At 35.3% G+C, this 21,548-nt stretch overlaps 4 protein-coding genes across 7 annotated transcripts; 3 read left to right on the top strand and 1 right to left on the bottom strand.

Moving 5' to 3' along the window:
* Window positions 1–1,056: 1,056 nt before the first annotated feature.
* On the bottom strand, window positions 1,057–6,330 carry LOC104115130 (RNA demethylase ALKBH9B). The gene is made up of 6 exons (XM_070195264.1): window positions 6,046–6,330; window positions 4,902–5,591; window positions 2,823–2,908; window positions 2,234–2,544; window positions 2,084–2,155; window positions 1,057–1,988 (listed from the first exon to the last, which is right to left on the bottom strand). Exons 1-6 carry the CDS (start codon window positions 6,221–6,223, stop codon window positions 1,703–1,705), a joined length of 1,623 nt encoding a protein of 540 aa, XP_070051365.1. The 5' UTR covers window positions 6,224–6,330; the 3' UTR covers window positions 1,057–1,702.
* A 2,791-nt stretch (window positions 6,331–9,121) lies between these two features.
* On the top strand, window positions 9,122–9,658 carry LOC104115128 (uncharacterized). Its single transcript, XM_009625705.4, has one exon. It carries the CDS (start codon window positions 9,122–9,124, stop codon window positions 9,656–9,658), a length of 537 nt encoding a protein of 178 aa, XP_009624000.2.
* A 1,448-nt stretch (window positions 9,659–11,106) lies between these two features.
* LOC104115133 (endoglucanase 2-like) lies at window positions 11,107–14,125 on the top strand. The gene is made up of 6 exons (XM_009625714.4): window positions 11,107–11,552; window positions 11,635–11,918; window positions 11,993–12,427; window positions 12,765–12,915; window positions 13,013–13,179; window positions 13,306–14,125. Exons 1-6 carry the CDS (start codon window positions 11,345–11,347, stop codon window positions 13,642–13,644), a joined length of 1,584 nt encoding a protein of 527 aa, XP_009624009.1. The 5' UTR covers window positions 11,107–11,344; the 3' UTR covers window positions 13,645–14,125.
* A 354-nt stretch (window positions 14,126–14,479) lies between these two features.
* On the top strand, window positions 14,480–21,291 carry LOC104115132 (uncharacterized). Of its 4 annotated transcripts, none has more exons than XM_009625713.4 (3): window positions 14,480–14,550; window positions 16,194–17,087; window positions 20,900–21,291. In XM_009625713.4, exons 2-3 carry the CDS (start codon window positions 16,228–16,230, stop codon window positions 21,072–21,074), a joined length of 1,035 nt encoding a protein of 344 aa, XP_009624008.1. In that variant the 5' UTR covers window positions 14,480–14,550; window positions 16,194–16,227; the 3' UTR covers window positions 21,075–21,291. The 4 variants fall into 4 exon arrangements, with proteins under 4 accessions (XP_009624008.1, XP_009624006.1, XP_009624005.1 ...); XM_009625711.4 differs by lacking the exon at window positions 14,480–14,550 and adding an exon at window positions 14,679–14,967; XM_009625710.4 differs by lacking the exon at window positions 14,480–14,550 and adding an exon at window positions 14,680–14,924.
* Window positions 21,292–21,548: the final 257 nt, after the last annotated feature.

Here is a 21,548-nt window from a genome sequence, read left to right as displayed (position 1 = left end):
AATATAAATAGCGTATTTCATGCCTCAATGGTAGTATATACCATAAATGCCTATTTTGTTATAAAATATAAAAGGCAGCTATAGAAAATAATATTTTAAAATAATTTTAGTTTAAAATAATATTTTAAAAGGTATAATTTTAGTATACCTTTGATAGAGGACGTAAAATTTCCTAAAATTTACCCGCAAAACTAAGACAACATTTTAAACTCTTTTCAGCATTCTTAGGCCCAACGTACAAAATAATCTGGGCCAAGATCTTATTAGTAATGGGCCTTCTACTTTGATAATGTTGGGGAGCTCCCTCTCTTAGTACTTCCCTTTCTAACTCCATTTGCAATGTCACGCCTACTCTTTTCTTTTAAGTGCCCACTCTTTTCCTGTAAGCTGCCCTCTTTCCTTCTCTCTTGTATATAGTTTTTCAGTTTTTGCACATTATCACTACTACCACTACTAGTAGTAGTAGTATTTATAACGCAATGCTACTAAATTCTGATCAATTCACACTTGATTCATATTTAAGAGCTAATTAATTCTGAAGAATTTTGCACAATATTTTTTAAAACAAACATATCCTTTTAATTACTCATACATACGAGTAGTATTTGTGTAAATTACTCTATACCTCTAGATGACTAATTATAGCACTAATTAAGCGTGAATTTGAAAAGAAAGTAGTGATAAATGCTTCTTATTTTTCTAAAATGTCAAATATTTTGAAGCAAATTAATTTTGCCAAGACGATTAATATTTGAGAGCAGAGGAATTATCTTCTAAATTCATTTGCTTATCATTTCTACATTGAACACGTTGAAACATCGTAGCTTCATGCAAGCTTAATTAAGAGAGACTTGTTTTCGAGGCATCACGCAACTAAATGCTAATATTTTCAATTTTGAACCAATTAAGATAGTATACTTGGTATGTGACCAAATGATGAAAAGGTATAGTCGTAGAGCAAGTTAAGAGTTCGGATCCTCCGCTCATGTTCCTATTTATTAGCCTTCTTTCTGCTTCGTACAGTAAATATTCCATAAAAGATTTTGAGCCAACAAGTAGAAAAGCAAAGACTGTCAGACAAAATAACTTAGCTCTCAATGTTTAAGCTCAACCGATTAACGATACAAGCACTAGGAGAAAACATTACAGTAGGAAGCAAAGCACCAAAGCTTATGCGCAAATAACTGTAACCTACGACATATGAATTGAATACCATGTGATTAGAGATGGGTGGTAACACGGATGGACTTATTCGTTACAAGGCGCACTATTCAAGTAGAGTGAGTCAAATCTTCAGCAGGGTTTATCCAAGCTGCCAAATAATTATTTGCATAGCTGCCTCATGAGTCATGAACATGATGTACATACGAGCCATTACCACCGCAAACTGGAACAGTACACATACCTCAGAATTCAGATATATCATCCACCCATCTCTAGATCACATGACCACCACTCTTCCCCACTCTCAGCTTGATTGTTCCTCATTCACATTCATACCTGGTTTCCGGCAATTATTCTAGTACAAGAGCAGGATTAAACCTATTTTAGAAGATATACACCCAAAGGAGTAGCAAGCAGCAATCACCCACAATTTTAATACTTCAACGCCTCGAGGTGAAGATAAGAAGAGACCTCCACCAACGGCACCATAAATTTTAGCAGATGAGGATGGATCAAAATAAACAAGTAGAATGTGCCTTCAATTTTCTGTATTCACCCTAAACCTCTGCCTGTTTGCAGGTCCTTGTCGATATCGACCTGTGTAACGGGGCTCTGAATGCCTTCTTATTGGCATCTTTACACTTTCCATGCTCTCTTCCCGTAATGCTGACTGTTTTCTTGCAGAATACCTTGGTTTTGAGGATTTTGATTTCTTCTGTACGTCTGCTTCATATGACAAGGGCTGCAGCCCTTGTAAATCTTGCTCAGGAACATATCCAACTGGCCTTCTAGATTCGTCCATTCTTCTAAATGTGATTGAAATCCTATATGAAGTACCGGTTAACAAGATGTTAGCATATTATGCAAGGACACAGAAGATTTAACTATGATTCCAGAGATCTGAACATTCAGTGCGTACCTTTTAGTAGGCACAGCTGGCACACAGTGTTTAGCTACATCAGCTCCATTTCCTTTCAAGACCAGTACAGATCTGGAGTAATATAATGTCAGTTATGATCAATCTTACTAAATTCAGTAGTTATGAGAAGAACAACACTCTCTCACTTACCCCACTGGCAACGGTATTGCAATTGCACCAGCAAACTCACCGGGACCAACTATTTTCAAGTTGGAACCGAACACAATATTGCACTCGCTAAGGAATGAAACGGTACAAAATGGACGCACGAAATCGTGATTGTCAATATGCGGTGGTATGCAATCCCCCTCTTCATAAATGTTGATAATACAGCTGTCTGGAACACAAGTTGGAGGCATCACATGCCACCTTACAAGCCTTCTAATCATGACCTTCAAAAGATCAGGCAATGGATCAACAGTTTCACTTTTGAGGATCCCTGGGGGATTCCCACTCTTGTCCTGCCATAAAGAAAATTGAGTCATTATGCTATGCATACATTCCACTTCCTTTCAGTGATTAACCCATATGCTACAATCCTATCAAAGAAGAAAGCTGTCAATTAGGGGAAAAGAAATCTTTACTAGATTGTCTCCAAATAGCCAATAATTTAAGGCACTCCATTTACTATTTTGAGCCTCTGTATGTGTGTATGGGGGAGGGGGAGGGGGAGGGGGAGGGGGAAGAGGGGTTTTCGTGCGGAGAGGGAGGGATTAAGATAAGATTGTAGAAGACTTACTGGTGCATAGTTGTAACAACAACCAAATTGGATTGTCACACGTCCTTTGCCCCTCATCCACTTTGCTGGTGCAGTATAAGTCCTCTCTACACAATCAACATAGGCATGTAAGAGCCAGGAGATAACTAAAAATGACTGAAAGAACTTAATTACAAACAAATTTAAATGGAAATTTAAGGAGGAAGCTCAAGAAAAAAAAGCATCATCCTCTTCACACTCTTCACAAGTATAAAGGAAAAAAATACCAGATCAAACTAATTGATGAAGTGAGTCACGAGAAAGACAATTGGACATTGAACTATGGTAGAATTACTGAATTAGAATGAGGATTTAAAAAGAAAGATCAGAGAACTACTTTAGGAAAACCTTGAAAAAGGGGAGGTGCACATCATTCTTACAGAAAAGCACAAGTTAGTCAAACAGAGTAAAATGCGCACCTTGTACAACTACTAACACATTTTCTAATTGAAAAGTCATAGTCATGTCTCAACCTTTACTTTGAAACTTCTTTCCTAAACCATACTCACAAAATTCTATGATACCTTGTTAACAAGGGAGAAATTTCTAAGCTGAATCAAGAACAATTTGGTTGTAAAACTCTAGATGTATTGGAGATTACCAAACGTAGAAGCAGGCTCTTTTTTTATGAGTATAGGCTCATTAAACAAGGAAAATCTCCTAATTACTGGATTTCTGATTTTGGCACACCATTAAACATAATCTATTAGAAATTCTATGCAATTAATCTAGGTATGTATAATGATTCTACACACATCTGACAGTAACACAACCCATTTTTTTAATTTATTTCAATTCCAAAAAAAATAAAAAATGAAAGAGATTTTCTCATGCAGCATAATACCATCTTATAAAGATATCACTATCTATTTTCCTGTTGACAGTTAATCTGATACATTGAACTTTAAGCAGTTCTTTTTCTCAGTCCCTCTCTTTTTTCTTTCTTCTTTCATCTCTTTAATGTCTGGTAATTAACATAGAAGAGTCTGTGCTCTCACTAAGAAAAAACTAAAAGAGGATAAACATTAGTAAGACAAGATTCCCCATTTCAACACTTGGAAGTCTGGAAAGCCCAAACCAGCTTAGCTTTAACATACAATGATGAAATGATTCACGTACTGTAACTCTCAATAACAGACAAAAGGAGAAATAAGGTATCTTTGAAAGATACGCAACGTCCACTAACACTGAATCTGAGATCCTCCCAAATAGGGAGTAGATAAGTTCTCTTGTGTAGGAGTCTTATAGTAAAAGATACTGATAGGTAGAAAAGGTGCAAGCTGATGCAATAGCTTCATCCTCTCTCAAGCAAGCCGAATTTTTTTTTCTTACTTTTCCTATAGTTAAACTAATGCAATAACTCCATGTCAATCACCCTATTTTGAAGACATTAGCATCTAAATAGCATAGGACCCAAACTGAATTGGATGACCATATGTCAAAATGAAGATAAAGAAATGAACAACAATAGTAACATCGAAAACGTCCTTCCAGATCTAAATTGTTAGAAACAAATATGCATTTGACAAAGAACCTTGGTATCTATGCTAGAAATACAGATTATTTAGCCCTCTGATTAATCAAATGGAAAAAAGAAAGAAGGGAATTCGCTAGCTAATACCAACATCGAACACTCTATTAATTGTCTAATGTTAAAACAAGTCTAACAACAACAAAGTGGAAAAATATGAGTGTTCTGGTTCACAGAAACACCTGCTCAAATACATTTGAAGATCAAACATTAACACAGCTAGACGACATCAATCAAGCAACTATGCCTGTCTTAAACTAGTTGGCCCCACAAGGGATGCCAATCCTTGTATCACTGCTGTCCGAGCACACATAACTCCGGACTTCTTATGTGATCCAGCGGATAAGTGCTGGTATCATCGCATCCCTCACATAATAAGATTATTGTATGTTGGCCGCCTAGCTATTGCTCCCTACTCCTTAATCGCGGCTTGGACTGACTATGCTTTGCAAAGATCAATATGACAACAACATTCATTTGAAAATAGGAAAAAAAATGATTAAGAGAGTTGTATAAAGGACAAAGCATACCTTTCAATTCCCCATTCTTCCCCATCTGATCAAGCTTCTCCACATATTTAACTATTCTAATTTGCTCAGCTGCGCTAAAGACACCCTTATGTAGCTCCAATCCATCAAGTATGTTCACGATTTTCCCATTCACCCTCTCCAAACAAATGAAATCCTTTTTCCTCTTCACATTACAGAATCTAATGTACTCTCGTTGCTCCCTTGACAATTCTGTTTTTGGCTTACTCTCCGGAGTAGTAATTTCCTCTTCAGACACACCATTCACCTGACTACTCAAGGCAATTGACTCACTCACTTCCTCAGCTTGAAGCTCATCCTCCTGAGCCATATCTGCCCACGACATCTTCATTTTCGGGGTAGTCACAGGTAAGGATGAGCTGAATGCTTCACTTGTAGATGCCTCTCCAACAGGCCGAGAAAGGGAATCTGCGCCATCTATACAACTGTCAGATGAATGCCTGTCCCCGGAAGGCTCCTCAAATGGCTCCCCCCCACTAGTCCCGTCTTTCCAACTCCCCAATGAGTTTGTATCTGCATTATCATTCAAGTCACCACAATCATTCCAACTTCCAAGTGAATTGTTGTCACAATTCTCTTGACTCCCATTGCATCCATCCGAGTCACATCGTTCCGGAGTCAAAACACTGATATTCTTTGGTTGCTTCAAGCATTCTGCATCACCACCAACTTCTGCAATCATACCAACAAAATCTCTGATCAGAAAAACTCACTAAATCAACAACTTTCACACTTCATCATTAAAGTATATCCCAAAACATAAGCAAGACAAAGCAGAATTCAATTTTGTTTGGCCCATCGTTATCTACCAAAGAAACTTTAACTTTGCATATGTTATCTACAACAATCTTCATAACTAAGTAATTACCACCCCCCCCCCCCCCACCACCCCAAAAAAAAAACAACTTTCGTAAAAAATTTAACCAAAAGTCAAATAAATAAACAAACTTGAATTAAGACGCTATCTCTAGAGAAAAAAAACTCATCCAAGCACAAAAAAGCAGGGAACTTAATGCAAATTGTGAGAATTAGTACATGAGCTACAGAGTTTATATCAATTGATTACACATGCATTAACACATATTAATGTAAAGAATACAAATAGAGAAAGAGAAAGAGAAATTACTAAAATTGAGGGATCGGATGCGATCGGAGAGGGTGTGGGTGCAGGAGTGGCAGAGGTCACGGGAGAGAAAGGGCAGCCAATTGGACAGAAACTCTGATGCGATTCGGAGCTCTTCGGGATTGTAATTAAGGAGGAATGGATCGGCCTTCTGAGTTCGCTGCTGGTCGGACTCGGACATGGCTGACGAGTCAACTCAGTGAATTGAAAGAATGTGCGAATTGTTTTGTTCAGTATAGATGCGGATTGTGGAATGGAGGAATTTGTGTGTGAAGCGCTGCAGCCTTTGAGAAGAAGAATAAGGTTTGTTGTTATTCTGTCGAATTAGCAGGGGTGTATTTGTCAATACATAGTGACAAAGATTAGGCGCGGTTACAGTATTAAATTTTTTGACAATACGAGCAGGCACCTTAAAAGAGGAAATTCTAAAAAGTGAGAAGAAAAGGGTAATTTTGAGTTTTACTGACTGCACGTGTGAAGAATTTTGAATGCTCACCAGCACTCCAAATATGACAAAAAAAATAGTTTTCGAAAAATATTTTCTAAAATATATATTTGGAAATGATTTCTATAGAAGTTTTTAAGTGATTGGACGAAGAATAAAAAATATTTTCAAGAGAAGTATCTATTACAGATTGATATCTTAGCAAATCGAATAGTATTTTAATGAAATTTTACAATATTAAAAGTTAACAGTAACATCTAAGTGCTGGTTGAAGTTGTGACGTTAAATTGTGAAGGAAAATAATTTAGACCTAAAAAGTAAGGAAAATTATTTTCTTTAATTTGGTGAAAAATATATCCCTTGAAGACATTTATGGCAATCCAAACAAAATAACATTCTTTTTCCAGAAATATCTTTCATCCTACTAGACATACTGTTAACATGATTTTATTTAGTTATCATTTTTTAAAATATTTAATTTCAAGCAGCATATAAAATTGGAAGTATGTGATGACTAACACTGTGATCGGCATAAAATTCTAGGGGAAACAACTATCTAAGCAATTTTTTTTCCTCAAAATTTTGAAAACGATAAAGGGCCAAATATATACTTCTACTATAAGAAAAAGTTTAAATATATTCTTCGTTATATTGGATCTAAATATACCTCTCTCGTAATACTATTGGTTCAAATATACACCTCTTATGTTAAGTTTGTCCAAGGTGGACATCCAATCCTACGTGGCACTGATATTTGATGAGGTGGATGCTATATGACATGTCATCTCAGCGTCCCGAATCCATATATAAAAGATTAAAATTTAAAATACAATATTTTTCATGGTAACGGTAATGGTGGCAATAGTGGTGGAGGGGAAAAAAATTTTAGTGGTTGAAACAAATAGAAGGAAGGGGTATAATGGGTTAGAGGCTCTAAGATGGCAAGTCGCGTGACATCCGCCTCATCAAATGTCAGTGCCACGTAAGATTGGATGTCTATTTTGGACAAACTTAACGAAAAAGGGTAAATTTGAACCAATAGTATAACGACAAGGATATATTTGGACTCAAAATATAAGAAGTTGTATATTTAAATATTTTCTGATAGTATATTTGACCCTTTTGCGTTGAATATCTTCGGTTAATAATAGAAAACAAAAAGGCAGGAAGGGGTGTGACGAAGTTTTATTAGTTATTGAACTCTATAAAAAATACAGAAAAGGACCAAATATGCCCTTGTACTATACGAAATTGAGCACATTTGCCATTCGTTAATACTTTAGCTCAAATATGCCCTTACCGTCACATAGTTGGTCCATATATGCCCTTAGAGTTACATAGTTGGCCCATATATGCCCTTTTCGAAACGGAATCCACCCAAACTAATTAGTTCTATCGTTAATTGTATTAAAGTGTATTACAACCACTATTTTCTTTTTATTAGTACTTTTTTTCTTTACCTATCTCATTTCTTTCTTCTTTTTTCTTTTCTTCTTTTTTTCCCCTTTTTCTTTCTCCCTTATCCGATTTCCTCCATTACTGATGTCTTCTCCATTTTCGTCACTAATTTCACTTGACAAAACTTATGAATTCCAATCACTAAGAAAATTCTCGCATAAGAATATTTTAATAGATCATATGTTTGTCAATTTTTAAATTTTTACTGAACATATATTTAGTTCTAAAAAATTTAACAAAGTAAGATTGAAATAATATTTATGTAACAAAAACCCGAAAAATCCAACAAAACCGAACAATCCAAACCGATATAATTGGTTTGGTTTGGTTTTGATAAAAACCGAACCAACCCGTTCCATGTACACCCCTAATTTACATAGTTAATAAAAAAATAAAAAATGTCCAGCTGAAAAAAGATGAAAAAAGACTAACAACTCAAATTTATAACACTACAACTTGAACTCTAGGCTTTTAATCATTAAATTATCTTTCTGGAAACAATTTAAATATTTTGGTCTTTTGAGTATTGTTAAAGGTTGAGATATTTTTATTATTTTAAAGTTTAAACCATAATTTTTGGAACAATTTAATTTCGTTTATTTAGAGGGCTAGTGAAATTGGAACTTGATTACCTTATGGGAGAATTTTCTTAGTAATTGGAATTCATGAGTTTTGTCAAGTGAAATTGGTGACAAAAATGGAGAAGACATCAGTAATAGAGGAAACAGATAAGGGAGAAAGAAAAAGGGAAAAAAAAAGAGAAGAAAGAAAAGAGAAAGGTGAAGAAAAAGTAATTATAAAAAGGAAATAGTGTTTGTAATTCACTTTAATACAATTAACGAAATAGCTAATTAGTTTGAGTGAATTCCGTTTCGAAAAGGACATATATGAGCCAACTGTGTAACTCTAAGGGCATATATGGACTAATTATGTAACAATCATATTTGAGCTAAAGTATTAACGAAGGTCAAATATGCTCAATTTATTTAAACCCTTGTCCTAAAAAATATCAACAGTTTAGTCAAAGTTCCATTATCATATAGGAGTATCATTCTAGAATTTTAGAATTAAAAAAGAAAAAGAGAAAAAGGCTCCTTAGTTGGGATAAAAGGATAAGGTAATCAAAAACCAATGTGCGTCTCCTGGCCTCATACTTTGAGTTCCCTGGTAAAGGCAATGAAAATGAACACCAACATGCTCTCTACCTACCCAAAACACTTCACTACAATCCCAATACCAATTTCTTCCAAATCTCAACATGGCCATGTTCAATCCTTTGTTCGTTTTCCTATTAGAAGCAGCAGCAGTGATAGCAATAACAACAATGCAACCAGCAGCATCAATGATAATGACAACGAATCACAACCCATAACACCACCAAACACGTTGGAGATTCGATACCGAAGACGTTCATCTAAACGAAGAAAGCAGAAGGAAGAAGAAATGATTAATGCAGCAAAACAAGTTGCCAAACCTAAGCCTCCACCTAAGGAATGGGAATCCATGACTCTGACTGAGAAAGCATTGGAGCTGTATGTGGGAGAAAAAGGCCTTTTGTTTTGGCTCAACAAATTTGCTTATGCTTCTATTTTTATTATAATTGGGGCTTGGATACTATTCCGATTTGTTGGTCCTGCCCTCAACCTTTACCAGCTGGATACACCTACTCCTCTTGCTCCTGAATCCATGTTCACAGGTTCAGAGAAATCTTGACCACTGGAAACTTCAAGTTTAAGATGAGAGCAGAAGGAAGAGACATTTGTGTTCAGGAATATTCCAATTTTTCCCCTGTTTTCTTCTCTGTCGAAATTTTGTACTACTCTTGTATGTAACTCGAAACTTAACAGAGTTAAGCAAATAAACAAGCCAATACACTCTCCTGAAAACTAGCTAGTACTATTGCGTTTCGTTTTTCTCTTTCACTAGCTAAAAGGGGAAGCTACAAATCCATCAACTTTATTTTTCTCTTTTTAACTTTTGAGGTTAGTGGTAACCTTGTCTGCTTCTCTCATTCCAATCCATAGAAATTATACTATGTGATCTAAAGGTGTCATGTGCATGCATCTCGACATTTTCAATATGTTTCCAACTAGTACTTAGTATTTTCTTTCTTATTGGAACTACAATTATTTCTCTATGGCTTGTTCAGGCCTCTTAATTATAATACTGTATCGAAACAGAGTTCAGTGGTAATCGAAGTACCTTGTGTTGTTTGCAATAGCAATATTGGAAAATTAAAAGGAGTAATGAATGGTGACTAGTTGACATTGGTGACTGGATGATGGTTCTACTAGTCAATAATCTAAGAGATTCTACGCGGTGGTTAGCTACCATTGTTGCTCAATTTTCTCATTTCACATCTCCCAAAGGCATTTCTTCATTTTTCATTAGCTATCATTTTTTCTACAGTTATACTAATGTAAGAAAGTTTTAGGGATTGAATAAGTAGAATGTATTTTGGCAATACTATTAAAAACTGTCACAAGATATCCGAAGTGAATCATTGTCGAGAGTTTTGACTGAGTAGGAAGTTTAAGAAAGAAAAGAATATTTTTGAAACTTGTGGTCTAAAAAAAAAGTATAAATTATTTTATTAAGGTAAAATAAGAAGTTTAAAGTTAAATTACTTCTAAATACAAGAAAATATTGAGTATTCTTTTTAAGATAGACCTAAAGTGAAAGTGTGTCACATACAATCGGACATAAATATACATAACTTTCTTCCGCTTGGTTTCCTTTTATCACATACAATATATAGGACATGAAAGGTTATAGAATACAAAAGAGGGAGCAGGCATAGTTGGAATAGTTAGAAAAGGTATACTGGGTAATATATTGTTGTATCTCCTTTCGTAAGCGGGAGGCTTCTATATATTATATTGGCGGCATACGTTTGAAAGAGGGATAAGCATCATGATTCTCGTTAAAAATAGTTCCAAAAAGTTGTTCGTTGAAGTAGAGAAATCAATAAAGTACTACATTGTTGGCATCATTCATTGCTGACTTTGCACGACCTGATTGGCAGCTTCTCAATAAAGTATTGGGTTTCTACATACAATTACGTACTTAGTTTCACATCTTTTATTAACAAGATATCATCATTCTTCACAATAAAGGAAAAAGACAAATCTCAAATATGCCGGTTTCACCTCCATCTCCTGTAATATGGTGATTGTCCAGATACCCAAATAGCATATATAGTGCGGCTTCACGGGAGTACAATTTAGCTCATTATCATGATCGAGTCTCTCAGTTTATTTTGCATTTTCATCATTCGGCATGCTGGAAAAGTCGTTCCTTTTAATATATACGTGTCCCTTAAATTCAAAGAATGGAGGGTACGATACGGTCTGATTTAATTTTGCTCTGAAATATTTTGGTGAAGAGAACTGAAACTGAATGGAAAAAGAAACACATAAGGATAAAAGATGGTTCTGGCGAGGGGTGGTCATTTTTTCTTTTGTGGCTTTCGTTCTTGCTGCAGTTTTATTCAGTTTCCGCAAATATTTTCATCCTTCTGATTCTTCAAAGGCTGTTACCCACCAAGTTGTTGATAAATATGCAAATGCTCTTAGCATTGCTATGCAATTCTTCGACATTCAGAAGTGTAAGACTATATATATATATATATATATATACCCCTAAGTTTATTGCTTATTTTGTTTTCATATTTGAATTACTGCTTGCAGCTGGAAAATTGGTGAATAATAAGATTGCTTGGAGAGGAGATTCAGCTATGGGAGATGGAAGCGAAGTGAATTTGGATTTAACTAAAGGAATGTATGATGCTGGAGACCATGTGAAGTTTGGATTTCCAATGGCATTCACTGCAACTGTTTTATCATGGTCCATTTTGGAGTATGGCAACAACATGAAGTTGGTGAATGAGCTGGAAAATGCCCAAGAATCCCTCAAGTGGATCACTGATTTCCTTATTAATGCACATCCTTCTGATAATGTCCTCTATATTCAGGTAAATTAATCCCCTTTGACAATTACCAACTATTTTCAGTATGAAGTATCTTTCTGTATTTTTCTACAAGAAAGGTGGGTGACCCAAAGCTGGATCACACGTGCTGGGAAAGGCCTGAGGTCATGACAGGGAAAAGGCCTCTCACACAAGTGAACGCGACGTATCCAGGGACAGATGTTGCAGCAGAAACTGCCGCAGCAATGGCAGCTGCATCTTTGGTGTTCAAGTCAATTGACTCTGTCTACTCAGAGAATCTTCTTAAGCATGCCCAACAGTTATTCAAGTTTGCTGATACTTATAGAGGTTTGTACAGTATCAGCATACCTGAAGTGCAGGAATTTTATAATTCTACTGCATTTGGGGATGAACTCTTGTGGGCAGCTTCCTGGCTTTATCATGCTACCGGAGACAAATCTTACCTTAGCTATGTAGCTACAAATGGCGACACGTTTGCTAATTGGGGAAATCCATCTTGGTTTTCTTGGGAAAATAAGTTGGCTGGAGTTCAGGTATTGTACTCATACATTACCACGAAGTTACATGTACTCCAGAATATTAGAACTGATAGTATCTGTTTGAAATGTGTTTGCATCAATAGCATGAAGCTGGAAAAATACTATACTTTGGAATTTGGAAACACAATGAAGAACACGAAATCTTGCTTCTGTTCTACATTGCATCCTTAGCTTTGTTAAAATAAGTTAAGGCACATAATTTGGTGAAGCATGTGCCATTATTCTCATAAATAATATTCACCAACAAGTAATCAGTATTGGCTTGTGTTTATTCTTCAGAAGATAGATTCCAGCAGCTAACAACTATGTAGATTTTTTACCTTTGATTCAGGTCCTATTATCAAGGGTCAATTTATTTGGTTCAAAGGAAGATATTTCAACTGAGGAAAGTCTTTCACTCCAGTTGTACAGACAGACTGCTGAGACCTTTTTGTGTGGACTTCTACCTGAATCCCCAACGGCAACATCTCAAAGAACACCAGGTATTATGATCCTGTCAGCAAGTCATTGTATCATTATGATCTTTTTCCTTTTACAAAGAAAGGTAGGTGCAATAAAACTAGTATAATTTTGTTGCAGATGGCCTCGTATGGGTTAACCAGTGGAATCCATTGCAGTATTCTGTGGCCTCTTCATTTTTGGCAGTTGTTTACAGTGATTACATGCTTAGCTCCCAAACACCAAATTTATATTGCATCGGGGAGCTATATGAACCAACAGAATTGCGCAACTTTGCAGTTTTACAGGCATGTATTTGCTTATTTCAAAGTTCAATTTTCGTGATATTAAATGGCACGGCCAGTTGAACATGTCATTGTTTCAGATGCATTATATGTCAAGTACATTAAACATCTGTCTTTATTTGTTTCCAGTTGGACTATATATTGGGAAACAATCCGATGGAAATGAGCTACCTTGTTGGTTATGGAAGTAGATATCCTCAGCAAGTTCACCACAGGGGTGCTTCAATTCCAGTAGATGTTAATTCTAATTGCAGTGATGGCTTCAAATGGCTGCATACAAGAGAACCTAATCCAAATGTTGCAGTGGGAGCTCTTGTTGGAGGACCATCCCTCAGTGATACATATATGGACTCTCGGAACAACATTTCCCAAAGTGAAACCACCACTTACAACACTGCCCTTATTGTTGGACTCATCTCAGGCCTGATCACCTCTTCATCACTAGTAGAGTCTTTTGTGAGAAACTGAAACATAAACTCCAGACACTGTGTTTTCCTTGTTAGGTCAGTGAAAACCGCACATGGTTCACCATACAAGTAATAACGCTATAACTTAAGCGCAAACACAACTGCCGCCAGCTCCAAACGCCCTGCCTTAACCTGTCCTTACTGTGATTCTTCACCTAGTCTATCCTCTATTCAGGCAGATATGTCCCTATGAACGACTACTGTGACAAATGAAAGGAGTTGCCAAAATGTAAATTTGTAGTAATATTTTTCAACCATAGAATGACAGTCAGGTCCTTCCCCGGATCCCCGCATTGCGAAAGCTTAATGCACCGTGTTTTTTTTTTTTTTTTTTTTTTTTTTTTTTTTTGCATATGCCCATGCCATCACTGCCATGTGTATCTTTGAGTTGGGCATTTTCTGATCCCAAGTGCCCTTTCGTTGGGTGTACCTATGTATATATTTGAAGAAAAAAGAATAAGATCATCCCATCCGTTATAGTATTTGAAGCAGGTACTATATAGTATGATTTGACTGTAGTGTAAGATTTTATCACAATTTATATTAATAATAAAAAGAAGTGTGGATTTTTGTTACATAGTTAGGTATCTATCATATAACAAGTCATATCCTCAATTAATTTTTAATATTTCCCTTCATATTGATTGGGAAAAAACAATCAATAAACCACTTAAATTAGGCAAATATAATGTCTATGGAGACACGTCATAGTTGAAGTTACAATTCAAATGACATTAGCTGAAATTCTAGTGACTCTTATTTATTGATACCTAATTAAAATTTTATTATGTATAATTAATATTAAATACTATCAATTATCTATGTCTCAATTCTTAGACTCTTGTACTAAATGAGTTCATGACCCATCTCTGTATTTGTAAACTACTTGATCCCACAACTATCAACGGTATGAATTCCTTATCTATCTTTTAGTATCTACAATTATCATAGTGTCTCATAAATATGAGTTGTTTGGTATATATAAAAGTTCACGTAGAACATGACACACAATCTTAAAGCAATTTTATCTCATTTTATCCTCTAAATCCATTTTGGTGGTTTTATCATAGTATAATGGACTAAGATAAAATACTCAAAGGTCCCCACTATAAAATTTGTGAAATTTTTTTAAAGAAACTCGAAAAGGAAAAGGCAGAGACAACAAAAGCAAGAAAATGTGTGAGAGAACGTAATCATCAACATTCAACATAATCACCTGCCAATTTGTCTCCTGTTCATAGCCTCATCTGAATCTCCCCAAATTTTCCCTCAATTTGCGAGGTTCCTCTTTCTCTATACCTTGAATTCTTTCCGAAAAAAAATTGTACGTTTTTGGTTCTGATCGCGTCTGTTTCCGTTGCAATTCCTTTGAATGTTGATCGGAATTTGATGGGTATCGGTAGGACGGGTTTAATCCTATGATATCGGTATAATTTATGCAATAATTTTGTCCCTTTCTTTGTCTGAAATTCTAATTCTCTACATGAGTGTTTTTTTTGTTTTTGTTTTTGTTTTGGGTGCGTTGGGGGGGGGGGGGGGGGGGGGTTCGACAGATACTGGGATTCCTCTTTCTTGGATTTTTATGATTTTGATTGATGAAAGAAGCCATTTTTACAGTTGGATTTTGGACTTATAAGGATGTACCCGGTTGACTGATATCTTCACTCCCTGCCAAATTATTTTTGTATGTGCTTTCCTTTTTTAGGCGTGCTAATGGCACTATTTTGCCACGAATTTGTATCACTTTATGGTGTTCTTTATATACTTTATCTGGAAATGCTGTCTTTACGGGAAGTGAAATTAGGCTGCTTAAAGTTTGGATGCCAAAGGAAATTCTAACAACTGTTTACATAGACATAGGCAGATTGCTTAAATTTGACGAGTTCAATCTATAGGTTCTTATTACTGATCCGATTACACCTTAGAACTTTTGGGTTCAAGTTTAATATTTTTAAAATTTTTAATGATTTTTCACATGTATATTTATGCTCCATGCTCCATCTAGACCGTACATAGGACAATATCTTCTTATTTTTCTTGATTTCTGTTTGCATTTAAAAGTATTCTGCCTTGTTAAGGCTTTTGTGCAAGTGTTCCACCACAACAACTTCTACCTCAATCCCAAGCTAGTTGGTAGGCTATATGAGTCCTCAATATCCATTTCGTCTGGTACTCCAGTTGGACCTCTTCCATTTGAATACGTAATAATATTTTGAAATGCATTTTGTATTTTCTAGACTAAATTGCTAGTGCATTCCGAAGAAAATGTGATGCATTTATTATGCTTTATCTTGTAAATGTCATGGGAATTCCTCAACAAGTGTTAACGGAGTTTAGTTTAGCCTTTTTATCTGAATATTCTGCTTAATGCATGAAAGTGATTAAAATCACCATGGAAGGATCTTTATTTTTGATCTGAAAGTTCAAGAACTGCATGGTGGTGATTAGAGTTAAAGTTTTGATATGATTCTCATGTGGTTCATTGTGATTTGACCAACTTTCTTCTACTACTTAGTACTTCCAAATGTTCCTAAATTTTTATTTTCATAGGTTCCTGAGCTCACATCACTGACTTGATAAGGTGATGGTGGGTGAGGAAGATATTGATCTCTCAGCTTTAAAATCCCAATTGGCTCAAACAGACGTTACTTGGAAGCTAGAGATGGAGAAAAGTCAGTCCCAAGTGGATGCTTTGCAAGCAAAACTGTTGGAGGTAAAAGCTTGTATTCAAGGATCAGAGGAAGATACAAAGAGAGAGTTAGATGCTCTATGGCATAGAGTCAGAACTGCTACAACGTTGATGACGTACTTGAAAGCTAAAGCCAGAGTCATGGCTGTTCCAGATTTGGCCAATTCCTCATGCGGTATCAAAGAACTAGATGGAGTAGGCCTTGTAGATAAAAATGGGATACCATTATCCGGTTGGTCTAGGGATGTAGATCTCTCGTCTTTTGATGATGCTGATGATGAAACATGGATTAGACTTTCGAGTAAACATGGTCACCTTGATGAACAAGATGGATCTTATATGAGTGAATTACTCAGAAGTGCACAGTTGGTTACAGATGTTATGGAAAGTCTTGTAAAGAGGGTTATAATGGCGGAATCTGAAACTGCTATAGAGAAAGAGAAGGTAACGGTAGGTGAAGAAGAGATTAAGAGGAAGGCGCTCCAGATCGAAAACATGTCTGTTAAGTTAGAGGAAATGGAAAGATTTGCTCTGGGTACAAATCTTATCCTGACTGAGATGCGGCAGAGAGTTGAAGATTTGGTTGAAGAAACTTCTAGACAGAGGCAGAGAGCTGCAGAAAATGAGCAGGAGCTTTGTCGTGTTAAGAGAGACTTTGAGTCTCTGAAATCCTATGTCAGTAGTCTCATTAGTGTGAGAGAAACACTTCTATCATCAGAAAAGCAATTCCAGACTATTGAAAGGCTTTTTGAGCGGTAAGTATTCCCCTTTCGTCAAAAAGAAATTTTCATAACCATAACATGCTGGCAGACCTATTTCCTTCTTTCCTGGCTATGCAGTTTGTCTGTGATGCATGAAGTTTATAGTTAAATATATCGTTTTTCTCTCACTTTCGTACCACTGCATCTTATACTTGCCCTGCAGCTTGCTTTAATAACTGGAATACAAATGTCAAAGCACAACTTCTTCCTGTGTGTTCGAATAACGCTTGCCTTGCAGCTTGTTTATAATAATTGAAATACAAATGCACAATCATAAATTCACTGCATATTATATGTGTGTCATTTGGTAAGAAGATGCTTTGATAGCTCCATCAATTGCTACCTCATTTCTCTAGTTTGCTTGTTGGTCCCTTTTCGTTTATAAATGTTACTTTCCAGAGTAAATTTTTTCCTTGTTTTCACCTTTAGGCATTTATTTACTTGAAGGGAATGCAAGCGTGAACGCTCATTTGTTCTAAGTGCTTTATACATTTTTCCTTCGAGTGTGGTTGATTTAGATCATCAATACCATAATGGACTCTTGGACATGCTTAGTGCTATAACGTCCCTTTTAATCTATCGGGCTATTATAGGATCTTGTACTGATCCAGGGCCATCATAGCTTCTCCTTTTCTATTATTTTCAAGGCTTGGGGTGGGATGGGGGAATATTTGAAACTTAATGGTGTTGGTCATTGTTCAATGCAAAGGGCTGGGAGCCTGGGACTGTATGAAATTAACAATTTTGGGCATTATTCACATGACGTTATCAGGGATAGTTGAAACTAAAGAGAAATAAAAAAGTCCAAATTGTTGCTTATGGAGTTCTTTTACTTTATTTTGAAATGTGCTTTGTTGCACTAGGTAACTCCCAGATGCAAGACAGATATACCATCCGAAATATTGAGAAGTGATTGGAAAGCTTGATTATTCTTCAAGCTTGGTTGAGAATGTATAGCAGTTACTAGTTTACAATATGGTAAGATACAGATTCTAGGGAATAAAACATCTCCTAATATATGGCTGATGTAATATGGTCTTAGGCAATCCTCACCTCATGAGCTAGCTTTTGAGGTTGAGTTGGGCCCAAGGTGTATTTTCTTTACATGAGTTTTTGTGAGAACTTACTTCATAAAAAAAATTATTTGTGAGAAGTTCGATCAACCAGTCGAAGCAGCAGAGCTTAGAGTCTTTACTCTATGTAAAGTACACCTATTTTAAGGGTGTACGGGGGCCAAAAAACACAAAATTAAAAGGGTTTCTCTATTTTTCATAAAATTACTGGGTAAAAACTAAATTTCTTGGGGTTTTTTATAAAAAGTTTTGGATGTGTGCCGAGAGTTGCAGAATGGCACCCCAATAACCATCTTATCTTGCCCAGTCCTGGATATATTGTGTGACAGCACACTGGCTTGTCAAAGGCTTTTTTTTCTTACATATCAGTCCAGAAACTAAAGAATCACAAAGTATAAACAGTTTGATGATGCCAGAATGAAATAGTTGAGAATAATTAGTCTTATAGGGTGGCCACAAAATCAGAAAGAAGGCTTTACTGCTAGTTTGTAACTCCTCTAGGTTAATCCAATATTAGGCAATAGTGGGTAGTCAACTTCATCAATTAAGAAAGTTTGGCAAATGGTTTTTGGTGAATCGATTATTGATTGCGAAATGTGAAGATTGAAACCTGGATTAACGAAAAAATTGAAATCACAAATTTCAAGATGGCTGAGATCTGAAGTTGTTGTTTTGCACGTTCTCATGCATAAATGGTTACGTGTTGAATCCTAGTTCTCTCAATCTTTTATTAGTAAAAGAAGTTGTGTTCTCTATCTTATGACATAATGTTGAATAATCTTTTTCTTTTGATTTTTTTGCTTTTGAGAATGAAGTTGAATAATCTTTTTCTCATTGATAATATTTTTGAAATCTAGAACTTTTAAGATGCATTATATTTAAAATGATAGCGTTATTCGCACTTTATCCAATTAAATTGACATTTTAGTGTTGAGCAATACTGATTTTATAAAAAATTATTTATTGTTTTAGTTGTAACTTAATTGGTAAAATCATCTGCTTAAAGATATAGAAAAAGTTATACAATGACCCGGACATGTTGAATTATCAAAGAAGCACCCCTTTACAGAAGAATGGTAGATGTTATGTTCAACAGATTTCAGTCTTTCCTTATGATATGTTGAATGTCTAACACAAATCTAGACTTCTAAATTCCTACATGTGATGTCAGTACTTGATTATGCAAGATTTCTCCCTTTTTCCGCCCCTTCGAGCTGCTTGCTAAAATTAAAGTCTGAAGTCTTGAGCTTGAAATTTGAGTTACAGAAGTTCAAGTATTCATGTATAAATATATCATGAATACAAATTGAAGAGATCCTCTTTAACATTTATTAATTTGAAGCTGAAATATGATGATCTCTTCATTATGGATATGTTTTACTTCTTTAAAAAAAAATTGTGTAGCAAAACTAAATTCCAATCTTCAAATTACAGGTTTTCCCTTTAATTATTTGTTTTGTTTTTTCTTCCATTTTGTGTAACAAAACTACCTTATTTTACTGAAGTTCTGTATGCAGATCTCCATCACTTTAATAAATATTAGTTTCATATAAAAAATTTAGTTTTTTTAATTGCTATATATATACATGTAATCCTTTCATGTCACTGAAACCCAACATTGAGAAAAACAACAAATATGAGAAACTACAAATAAATAAGAAAAGAAAACTATTTTTCTCCTCCCTTTTGAGCTTATCTTTCGTTCTTTTTTCTTTAATTTCATGATATTTTTTTAATTTATTTTGTTTTCGTTTATATTTTTTAGTATGCAAATATTATTTTAACAAAGTGAATGGAGAACGATAAGATTAGATTCATGATTTACCATTATTTGAAAAAAAAAGGATTAGATTCATGATTTAATAATACTTGTCAAAAAGATAGCCGGTCCAATAACCAGTAATTTAGATGATATAGTTTTGCAGACTATTAAAACTTGATGCAAAAGAGAATTTTTTTTACACTTCTAGGTTAAATTACTGTTGTATTTTTGTTACAAGTTGGAAACCCAAGAAAGGTATGCATAATTTTCTTAAAACTTTAAATGGTGGAAGGTCAGAAACGATGTTTTAAGCAACCATCTTCTGTATGTTAATAAAATATTCATTTTACAGAATATGAGAATATAGTGAAGAATTATGGCCTCAAAGAGTGACATTGTTTAGGCTCAAAATGATTTACTTGTTGCCTATTTGCACCACGATCCTGTATTTCATTGCTCTCTTGCTCAACCCAATTAGCATCTTAAAGTAGTTGGCAGCTGTATGACTAAGTAACATAGTAGTAGTACAGAACAAAAAGAGAGCACGAACTCGGATGAAGTTTCATCTGATTGGAATCCAGAGAACATCACTTGTCCTCACTGCTATATCTATTTGAGCAAATATTAGCTTTAAACTTTGTGCTCTTACAACTAGCTTAGTGAGATTTTGTTAGGTTGGCTTCCCAAATGGTCATGAATCATGACTATGTCTGAAGACCTGTTTGTCATCTAATTAGCACATGAAGATAGAATTCTGACCACTGTATGAGTTGTTAATATTTATTGGTTGAAGTATCCATCCTTGTCAAAATACAACAGCAGCAAACCAAGTGTGACCACAAGTGGGCCTTGTCAAAATATGACTGTATTTTTGTGTTATATCCCAATCAGCACGAAATGTTAATAATTCATTTAAGTAATATTTCATAATCCCTGGGATTTGTGTGCTGAGTTTGTCTTATATGAACCAGGCTGGTTGCCAAGACAACACAATTGGAGAGTGAGAAGATGCAGAAAGAGGTTGAAGTACAAAAACTGATGGAAGAAAATGTGAGGTTGACTGCTCTACTTGATAAGAAAGAGGCACAACTTTTGGCCATGAATGAACAATGCAAGGTTATGGCGCTTAGTGCTTCAAATATTTAGTTTTTTGTGTTTAAGACTCTTTGTTCGTTGTGGGGGTTTGTCATGTTCCTTGTGGCCCTCCAGCTTAAAAAGTTGAATGAAACAAATGAAACCCTTCTATCCAAGTAAATGCAGCTTTGAGAGGAACCTTTGTACCCCTAGTTGTCTTGTACTTAAAATGCAAAATTAGTGATGTACCAAAGTTGTCTTTTTAATAAGTGACAATTATTTTGTTGAAGCATGCTGAGTTCGAGTGCCTAAATTAGTGATGTACCAAAGTTAAGTTTGAACTGGTGGACATGCAGAGCAAAAGAAAGAAGCACTTGGTTAAAACATTTATGTTTTAGACATAATTTTCAATCTCTGAGGTGCTTGGTTATCTTCAACTCTCAAAATCTCTTCTTTGATGATCACAATATTGAACAGATAGAGAAGAATGATTCCAGCCAGCAATAACAATTAATCTTCTGATAAATAGATTTTCTTGGCTTTTTG

This window comes from Nicotiana tomentosiformis, chromosome 2, assembly GCF_000390325.3.
Source record: "Nicotiana tomentosiformis chromosome 2, ASM39032v3, whole genome shotgun sequence".
Lineage (NCBI taxonomy): Eukaryota > Viridiplantae > Streptophyta > Magnoliopsida > Solanales > Solanaceae > Nicotiana > Nicotiana tomentosiformis.
The sequence above is the reverse complement of the archived record's forward strand: the minus strand, read 5'-3'. Positions and strand labels throughout refer to the sequence as shown.